Raw genomic sequence first — 10,374 nt, forward strand, 5'->3', positions numbered from 1 at the left:
ACAGTGCTGTATTTTGGATTTAGGGTGAGAACAATGTTGATAACTCACCGATGTTTTAGTTGTTGCTAGGTAGTGTTTACACTAGTCAAGGACTTTTCAGTTTCTCGTGCTCTACCAGCTGAGAAGGCTGGAGGTGCACAAGAAGCTGGGAGGGGGCACAGCCAGGACAGCTGACCCAAACTGGCCAACGGGATATTCCATACCATGGGACATCATGCTCAGTATATAAAGCTGGGGGAAGAAGAAGGAAGGGGGGGACGTTTGGAGTGATGGCGTTTGTCCTCCCAAGTAACCGTTACGCGTGATGGGCCCTGCTTTCCTGGAGACGGCTGAACACCTGCCTGCTGATGGGAAGTAGTGAATTAATTCCTTTGTTTTGCTTTGCTTGCGTGCGCAGCTTTTGCTTTACCTATTAAACTGTTTTTATCTCAACCCACGCATTTTCTCACTTTTACCCTTCCAATTCTCTCCCCCATCCCACTGGGGGAGGGGAGTGAGCGAGCGGCTGCGCGGTGCTCAGTTGCCAACTCAGGTTAAACCACGACAATGGGTAACATTCTCCCACTACCTCTAGGTGAAAAACTTTTTTGTGGCTTGTTCTACATTTTTGATCACTTCTTCCTCTTGTCAAAGGTTACAAACACCTCTTTTTCAAGGTCATTACTAAGTCTAGTTTCAAAGCTAACTACACTTCATGCAAATTTTTCATCCACAGATTTTTTTTATTGTTAATTTAAACAAAGAAAATCAGAAATGAATGCTGTGGCGCCGAGTTGCAGTTATAAATTGGTTCAAATTAAAGGACTAAATCCCATGTCACCTTAACTTTCCTGCACAGATAATTCTTGAGCTCCTCATTTTGAGACTTTGCTACGTATCGGTTATGTCTACACGGATAAATTTAGCAGTGCCAGAGAGCATTCCCAGGCATTGAAACCCAACTGTCTATGCTATTAAATTGTTAGAATTGTCCCACAGCATGTGTCACAGGAGTGTTTTTCATCTGTTCCAACTAACAATCTTCCAAAATATTGCCAGGGCACAGTTTGCAAGTTAGGACATGCCAGGAATGGTTCCCAATAGGCAGTATGAGTACAGTGACCCAGTTTTAGAAGGTAAAAAAATGTAATAGTATGGACACCGGCCAGTGTGCCAATTGACTCTGCACCAGAGGGTGGTTCTGGACATGCTTAATTTGCAGGTACAGGCAGAGCCACTGCATCCCTCTGTTGGGCCCTGGCAAGCTGAGGAGATGACTTGAAATGGAAATGTCGGAGCCTAATTTTGAAGACTGTTAATCTCCGAGAAGCACAGGATCATTTATGTAGGTGTTTCATGCTTACATGCTGTCATCTGGGCTGTTGCAAAACAACCCTCTCCAAGACTCCTCTTGCCCACATCAAGAGACTCCATGTTACAAAGATCTGAGGAGCATTTGCTTTTCTGCAGCCACTCCAGAAGCCTGTTATTGCGGAGGAAGAGGCAGGAGGTCAGACAGGAGGAAAATACACTGCTGCTAGCCTGCCCTCCTCCCCTCCCTGCTAAAATCTTCCCTGATCTTAAGAGACCTTGTCCTATTTTATTCACACTTCTGCTGCACACAAAGTTCATAATGACAAATGAAGTATTGTAGGGCGGAGGTTGCAGAGGTACAGTCTAGCACGGCAGTACAAGACACTTTCTGGCCATGTTAATCGCATGAAATCACTCACCTTATTCAATGAACTTCTACAAGTAAGGTGCATGACTATTGACTTTTAGCAGTAAACAAAAGAACCTCCCAAGGTTTCACAAGTAGTGTTTTCTAAACCTCTCAACTCAGTATATTTGTCTTTGACCTTGCAAGTACAGCATGTCTAGATTTCCTCTCTATAAACTTTTCCTCTCTGAAAGATAACCAGAAAAATAAGGAAAGTGGAATGTGTGACAACTCATCAACTGTTTGTAATAATTTATTTCAAACCATTTATTCGGTAGCTCTCTCCTTCTGATGCAGTCTCAATTACTTGATTGAATAATATTCTCTGAAATAGCACATGATGTGCTTGTGTCAAAGAGGCTCTCCACAGAGGCCATCAGCTACCTTTTAAAATCAATGAAATTCATAAATTTGCATCTGGCTTCTCAAGGAGAAAATAAAGGAACCTTTCTCCCGGTACGTATGACCTTCTCGTTCTCAGGCCAGCTTGTCTCAAGTCTTCTGCATCTCTGAATGCCAACGTGAAGATGGAGAATATCTTTCTTAGAATAGATAGATCTTGAAGTCTATTATATTCCCCTTCTTAAGGATTCTAGCCATAATTCTCTCTTAGTAATTGGGATTTGCACTCTGTTCCACACAGTAATGCATATTCTAGCTATTCACTCTGTCATGCTGCCACTGCATTTTTAACAATGCTGATAGCAACCGATGTTACCGAAATCTGTAGACTTTTCAGGCTCTAGACTTGTTCATGTCTTTTTTTTCATTTCACCATTTCTGAGCAAAAATGCTTTTATTTTTTCCTTTGTGATGCCTCACTACTGTGACCCTGCCATTCCTCACAGGTGGATCTTGTTAGTTTTCAAATATTGAGTCCACACTGTCTGATCACACCACAGATTTTCTGTTCTGATATGTTTGCTGTCTTTATGTTTGCAAGATCAAAGCTAATGCTGTTTATACCACAGTGCTAAAAAGGTTCACTTCTCAAAACGTAAAATAACCTCAGTGTTTGAAATCTAGCCTTCTTTTATTCCATGCCTTCTACTGCTGATAATATCCATGTTTCTCCTCTTCCTGGCTTCATTTTCCCACATAGCAATTTTCTTCATTAAACTGTTAGAAGGAATTTTTGAACTAACTCAGCAGCAGCCGTATTCTATGCCAATGAAGACCCTTCAGGTGCAAGAAAGTAGAGCTGCGCCAACGCCAGTTGCTTTCCAAAACCCCACTCCCATTTCTCTTTCCCAACAGTATTCAAGTTCTCAGCTCCCCACATTTCAATAGGTGATATTCTCCTCTTTTAAATTCTCTCCCAGTTTCCTTCCCCCCTCCTTTCTTCCCTCCATATATCTTTTCTTCAGTGAAATGGAATTCATCCTCAAATTGCCTGGATAACTTCACGCATTTCCTTTTGTATCTTACTATTCTGTTATCTTAGTGTTTTTCAAACAGTGGACCATAGCCCCCAGGATGTTCATAAAAGGCAATTGGGAGAGTTATAAGATGCTGAAATTTTTATTACACTCTAAAACAGAAGAAAATATCTCTTCTCCATTCCCAAAACACCTTTATCCTTCAAAAACAAGTTTTGCTATCAAAATCTCAAATCACTCATACAAATAAATGATACGCACGTCTTACATGATACATTTTAGCCAGGTTCCCTCTGGGATCAAGACTGATGTGGCTGCGAGATTTTGAGCCTGATGACCAATTTCAACCAAATTTGGCTGACTCTACAAGCCTCCAAGATACTAACCTTCTGCAAGTTTTGTGAAAACCCTTCTGGTTCCTGGGCAGAGCAGAAAGGATCCCAAACTCCTACCAGTGGAAAGACAGGGATAGTTTATCCTTTAACAAATCCAGGTGGCAACTTGAGGACATCAAATCAACATACAAACAGCTTTCTGCCAGCTATAACACATGCTGTGTCCTTGTCAACTACACAGATGAAGAGCCTGTGAGGAGTCAGAGAGTTTAGCTACCAAAGGTAAGGGATGATGGGATGCAAGAAAGAACTTTTGACATTGTGGGCACAGGGTATTTGGGGAAAGAAATTACTTGGAGAGGGGACAGTGGGGCACAGCATTCCTCCCTCATTTCCACTGTTCACGGGATACACCTTTTACCTTCACTTTTATACCCAAAGCATTAAATACATGAAAATGTTTACTTCAAACAAAGTAACGAAACCAAAAAGGCTGCACAGCCCCATCACTCATTTCACCCACAACTTCCCAATAAAACCTTCAGTTCTTCATCTTTCCAACTCAGCCAGCTAACCTTCTGACCCACATTAGGACACAAGCACTTCCCAAGCCGGTATGGCAATACTCATTGCAGCCAGAGTGACAGCAGCAGAACAGAGGCTCCCATGGGGCACTCCCAGCCCAAGGATGAGGGAGGCACTGCGGATCTCTATTAAGCCAGACGGGAAACTTTCCTCTGGAGCCAAATGGACAGAAAATCATATTGGCAGCTTGATTTCTTCTCTGGGAAAAAGAAGCACATGTACCAGGCCCACTTGAATTAGGAGATGTCCTTATAGGCTTGATGAGACAGTCTATTTGTTGGCAAGCAGAGCACTCAGCTCTTTCCCGAAGCAATCCTCATTTTACCATGGTCAGAGGCCTCAGTATCCCTGATTTTTCAGAATTTTCTCCCTGAAGGTCCGACACCCACTACTGCTCACAGACCACTAAATAACCTCAGTTGCCTCACCTGTGGGTGGGGTGGGGGTGGGGTGTTAATGCTCTTATTAAAGTCAGCAGCAATGCTGAAATTCAGTTCAAAAACCTGCTTGATGTTCCTGGACTTGTCTTCCTCTCCCTTTGACCTCCCGTGTGCCTCTCGCTTTACAACTGGGGTACATGGTGAGAACAAAAGCTGGCAGCAGTGTTGGTTAAGGTCCTTTGCTTCTGGTGAGTTAGGCCATGCCTCTTAGAAAGAGACACCCAATCTTATGTAAAGACTTTAAGTGAAGAAGAAACCACTGTAAAGATAATTAACAAATGAAACTTAACAGGTTACAAATGTATATACCTAATGACTAATGCAAATCTGTGTAACTTCAGCTTCCAAACACATCTGTCAAGTTAAGGAGCACTGCATGACTTGAAATATCCCCCTGTAGATCCTCATACACCATGATCTGTCAATTTTTAATCTTCTTTTGAATAGCAAGAAATTTCATCCTTTTAGCTCTTCTTCTTCCATTTATTTAAATCAGTCCTGAAATCCTTTCTACTTTATACTTGAAAGGGAGTCTTGACAGATGTTTGACCTGAACAGAGCGGGCACGGGAACCACTGTGGGCAAGGGCAGTCCCATTTTTTCTGTACACGTTTAGGGACCACATTGGACTTCTCAAGTGCAGCACTGCAGTGAGAGCTCACATGCAGATGCCCATCTACCACAGCCTCTAATTTCTCTTCTAAATAACTGTTTTCCATAACACATAATTTCCATAATTCTCCCATCAGTAGGACGCCTCCTACATTTTGATCCCCAGAAGTCTTACACTGCATTTGGTGTATTAAAACACAGGCTGCTGAAGCAAGCCCAGGTTATTGACATCCAAATCAGTCTATGGAATTCGCTATCCTTACTATAGTTTATTAAACAGATAACTATAACTTATTAAACAAATAATTTTTGTGCCACCTGCAAAGTTCAGCAGCCATAAATGTATATTACTCTCCCAACTAATTGTTAAGGATACAGAGGCTACAAACAAGATCCTTGTCTGACTCCACTAGACACCCTGCTCAAACACTGGTGCAAGACTGGTTTTTTTTCTAGCCTTCTGGAATTTACCCCTATACCAAGATCTGACAAACAGCAGCAACAAAGGCTCCGAGAGCATCAAGGTCAAGCCTTTTAAGACTCTTATGTAAAAGTCACCTGGTCCTGCAGACTGATTTCAAGTATAAAGGCAAACAACAATACAGCTGCAATGAAGAATTTCACCTTTTCATTCTGAAACAATTCCCTGTTTTAAACGAACTTTTAACTGTGGCATGTAATAGCCTCTCTCTTATGGCTGCTTTGGCTCCAAAGAACTGGCAATTGAGCAATATGAAACCAGTTTTAAAAACCAGTTTAAAACAGGGCCAGGGAAAACCTAGGGAACCACAGAAAGACTGATATCTGCACCACGTAAATCAGTAAGAACAATGAAAGACAACGGAGTATGTTGTCATGTGCACAAACATGGCGTATTTGTGTGATGAAAGGAAGTGAGTAAGGTAGGACCAACACACCTATTTTAAGTAATTTTTCACAAAACTACTAGAGTTCTCCAAAGAAGTAAAAAATAATGCGTACCGTGGAAATTTTCATTAACAAAGTCCACCTGGATTTCCAAAAGACATTTGATAAATCTGTCATTCATAAGTCTTAAAAAAACTAAACTCCTAGAGGATAAAAATAAATGTCCTTGCAAAGATAAATAATTAGAAACAGATGGTAGGAGAATACTGTCAATTTTCCAAGCAGGGAGAGGTCAATGGTGGAGTCCTGCAGGGATCTGTGCTGGAACTTGGGAGCTGCTCACTTACTTATTTATAAATGAGCTGGAAAACAGGGTAAATGGTGAGGTGACAAAGTTTGCTGCTGATATTCATTCAGGGAAGCTAAGATAAGGGCTGACTATGAAGAAAGACTTTACAATACTGAGTGACTAGGCAATAAAAAGGCAAATTAAACTCAATGTAGATAAACAAATATGAAGTCATTTCTTTGAGGGGAAAAAACCTAACTACACAAAATTATGTGCTCCAAGGTGACTATTACCACTTCAGGACTGAGATCTTGAGGTTATAATAGGTAGTTCTGTGAAAACATCAGCCCACTGCTCACTAACAGTGAAAAAGTGAGTATCAGGAATTACTAGGAAAGGAACAAAGAATGAAAGAGAGAATATTATTATGCCACTGTATAAATGGCTGGTTTGTCTGTCTTGAATATTGCGTGTAGTTCTCATCCCACCGCCTCTGAAAGGATACAGTAGACTGGAAACAGCTGCAGGCAGGGCAGCAGACATGGTACAACCTAACGACTAAGGAATGACTAAGAAGCCAGATTCATCAGGTCTCAAAAACGGGTAACTGAGGGGATACAGCAAAGGTGTAACTGGGAACAGCACAGGGAAGGTGTCTGGTAGTCCCCTGTTCACAGCCTCTTCCAATACATGAGCCAGGGGGATCAAATGAATTGGCAGGTAAAAGGTTTAAAACATAAAAAACACCTACTGAATCTTCACACAACATGTATTAAGCTGTGGAACTCCTTGCTCTGGGGCACTGTAAACACAAAGTGGTTTATGTTGTTTTGTTCAGCTGTCCTCTTGTTGTGGGCATGGGCTTAGGCATCTGCTGAAAAACATATATATTGGTTTCATCCTACTTGTCCATGGGACATCTCTATGCCTTTCTTTTGCTTTGTCTACTTTTCTCTTTCCTGTAATTTGCAATGTCCTAGCAGAGAAAAAAAGTAATGACAAATGTCTAGTAATGAAAAAAATCACAATGACAGAACTGAACCATTTAATTTATTTAACTTATAAAGGAATACATCTCAAGAAATGTCTATTTGTGAGGTTCCTTGCAAACTTTAGATGCAGGGTACTAAAGAGTAATAATACCTCATTTCTAATGCTTTCACTAAGTGTTTGTGTTCATGCAGCTGCTCAAATTAAGTAAGTGTACATGCAAGTGTTTGTACGTGTAATTTTGAAATTGCAGAAGGGGAGGCTAGGGGCTGGAGAACGAGGCTGGCAACACTGGCTCTCAAGATATCAAGTGTACCCTGAGAGCATTATGCACATGGAACAAAAGAAGAAAGGCAAAATCATAAGGGAGTCTACTGTATGTTGTCCTCACGTACACAAAGGAAATAGCTTTTCCTAGGATTTTTCTGCTTAATCATGTCATAGACATGATTAGACAGCAATGAGGACTGAAAGTGCATGTGTCCATGATATTGTTTATCTTTTTGTTATTTAAGAAACACCTCTTCAAAACAAGACCTGTATCATGCTGACAATTTCTAATGACTCATGCAGGACAGAATGTGATCAAAATCTTTCTTTTAAAGAAATTAGTTCCTAAGCTTTTATTTGCAATCATAAATCAAGCATGATCCCACATCATTGAAAAAACTGCTTCTGAGGAGATTTAAATTACATCAGTTTTAAGTATTATAATATGATCTAACTGAATACTAACACTGCTAAGGTACATAATAACAAGCAAAATCAAAGCTATACTCACATACTTTTTGATTTTACTACTTCAGGTTCAATTTTGTTCTTGTACTACGCAGAACTATATACATATGTAGATGACATTACTATATTGTTATTTGTGAGATAAGCGTATTAAGCTTATTATCGCCTATTACTTATACTCTCAAAACAGTAAAATAATAACAGAAGTAGGTCACATAGCTCATAGAAAACCTATCAGAACTCATTATAACTCTCATCCTGCACATTTTTTTCTAAGTTATCCTTCTGTCCCACCGCTATTGCTTTCTCCTTCAAAGGATGCAACCCAAACCAATATGGATTTTCTAGTAGTTTTCTCTCCCTTTGAGGAAACTTTTTTGAGGTAATACAGAAATGAACAGTCAGGTAAATGCTGAATTAACGTACAACAAACAACAAAGTCAGGCTCTTTCAACACCCAACATTGTTCCAGTTCTTCCAGGGCATTCATGTACAAACGGGGAAAGATGGCCAATAACCACTTGGCTATACATGTTATTCTCCTATTATTTTAATTTTGGAGGCATGAAGTCTGAAAAGTGATTCTGCTGCTGACATAAAACTCGTTTTGTTGACTCTTAATGCCAACAGTGCATCGACCAGCTTCCAAGATGACAAAAATTGTGTTATTTTGCTTGAAAACCTATCATCTTCAGTGTCACACCTGCACACATGCAGCATGGTATAGACTGGTTGGGCTCCTGTAGATCAGCTGCATGCAGTGGTTTCTAAACATTATTATTCACCTGTGCAGAAATGCAGTAAAGGAATCAGATTCATTTTTATCTACCTTGCACTAGCTTCTGTTGGCATAAAGGAGTGGAACCATATAAATAAAACACCGTTATCTCTAATGGTGGAAAGTGTAAGGGATTTGGAAATTGTGCTGTCCTACTGCATACCGGACATGAACAGAACCGGCTGAGGATGCACCAAACCAGTGAATATTCATGCCACCTTTTACCAGCGGAGCCATAAGGAGAGGAGACAGCTGAAAGCAAAAGTCCATAATGGAGCCGAGGAAACGTCAGTGGTGCAAAGATGAAACAGTTTGCTCTGCCTGGAGCCAAGCGACATGACTGTGTACAATTAATAAGACCGTATCAGAACGCGTGTTACTGAACAGACTAAGTAGCCACCAGCATCAAAGAGGATTCCCAATGCAGAGATAATGAACCAAAACCTAGTCTCACTGGAATCAGGGAAAAATCTACCAATCTCAAGTGACTGCAGATCAATCCCCAAGTGATAAAGAAAGAACCATACGGAAACTTAAGTGACAGAAACAGCATAAAAATATATATAACACACATAAAAACAGCATCGCAGAGAGAAATGGTTAAAGCTGTTTCATACAAACCAGAAATTTCCACTAAGCCTCATGGACTAGGTGGCAAATTGAATAATGCTGAAACTGCTCAGCAAACAACTCAGAAGAATTATTACTCGGAAATTGAAATGAATGTAGGTCAATTAAGGGGACTGAAAAAGTGATTGTGAGCCCATTTTGGAGACATTTTGCTCTGTTTCCCTAACAGCTTATTCCTGCAAAGCCAAAACTTCTCAATTTCAGGGTTTTATCGGGAAGGACAAGTAGAAGGTATGCTTTGATTTTAGACCTTTTTTCTAAATTATTGAAGAATTGATCTTTTCTAGCTTGCTAAAGCTGATTTTATTACTATCTCAACTCTACAGACCATTCTTTTCTTCTCCTCTGACTCCCAGCTGCACACAAATCACCAGTTCTCTACTAACTCAGAGGGAGAGCTCTGTTGGAAATGCAAAAAGGGATGTCCTGGTGTTCTCCCTCTTTCTTATCACGCGCTTTCCCCAGGGAGACACTGGATGTGATGGAGCAAGTCAAATAAAGTCAGGAGACCTTCTGAGTCAAAACCAGCAACTGAAATTAATTTTTTTTCTTTACACTTCTAACATACAGAGGAAAATAAACCTTGTGAACAGGGGGCACAGACCCCAACCAAAATTCATGCATCTAACATCCAATGACCTCAGCTGCCCTTCCAGTTGGCCAGCAGAAGACCTCGCCATCCCCTCCCGCTGAACCGAAGTGGGCTCTGCCTTGACCAAGTGGAAACGAGGACTAACCTTCAACAGGCTGGCAGTTGCCTTCACCCATTGTCGCCTGCTCGAGGCGTCCCCACAGCCCCCACTGCCATTTTCTCCTGACCTTTAGTGACAGACCAAGCGCTGCAGGACAGCCTGGGGCTGTCTGATGCTCACGGGTCGGTTCACAGGCCGAAACCGGAAAATTGCTCCGGGCACCCCTGCTCCTCGGGGGGGTGCCAGGGGCTGAGGGCTGAGCCTGACCTCGGCCCACGCTCGGTACCCACGCGGGCGGTGGGACGGCCCGGGGCAGGCACCGGCACCGCTCTGCAACGCT

General features: G+C 41.4%; 1 protein-coding gene across 1 annotated transcript in view; it reads right to left on the reverse strand.

The window, feature by feature from the left end:
- Positions 1-10,110, reverse strand: part of LHFPL3 (lipoma HMGIC fusion partner-like 3) — a 199,828-nt gene extending 189,718 nt beyond the window's left edge. Inside the window, exon 1 of the mRNA XM_009328374.1 lies at positions 10,080-10,110. Within this exon, the coding sequence (XP_009326649.1) occupies positions 10,080-10,110 (31 nt within the window). The remainder of the gene's footprint in view (positions 1-10,079) is intronic.
- Positions 10,111-10,374: the final 264 nt, after the last annotated feature.

This window comes from Pygoscelis adeliae, unplaced genomic scaffold (genome assembly GCF_000699105.1).
Source record: "Pygoscelis adeliae isolate BGI_AS28 unplaced genomic scaffold, ASM69910v1 Scaffold267, whole genome shotgun sequence".
In the NCBI taxonomy this organism is placed as follows: Eukaryota; Metazoa; Chordata; class Aves; order Sphenisciformes; family Spheniscidae; genus Pygoscelis; species Pygoscelis adeliae.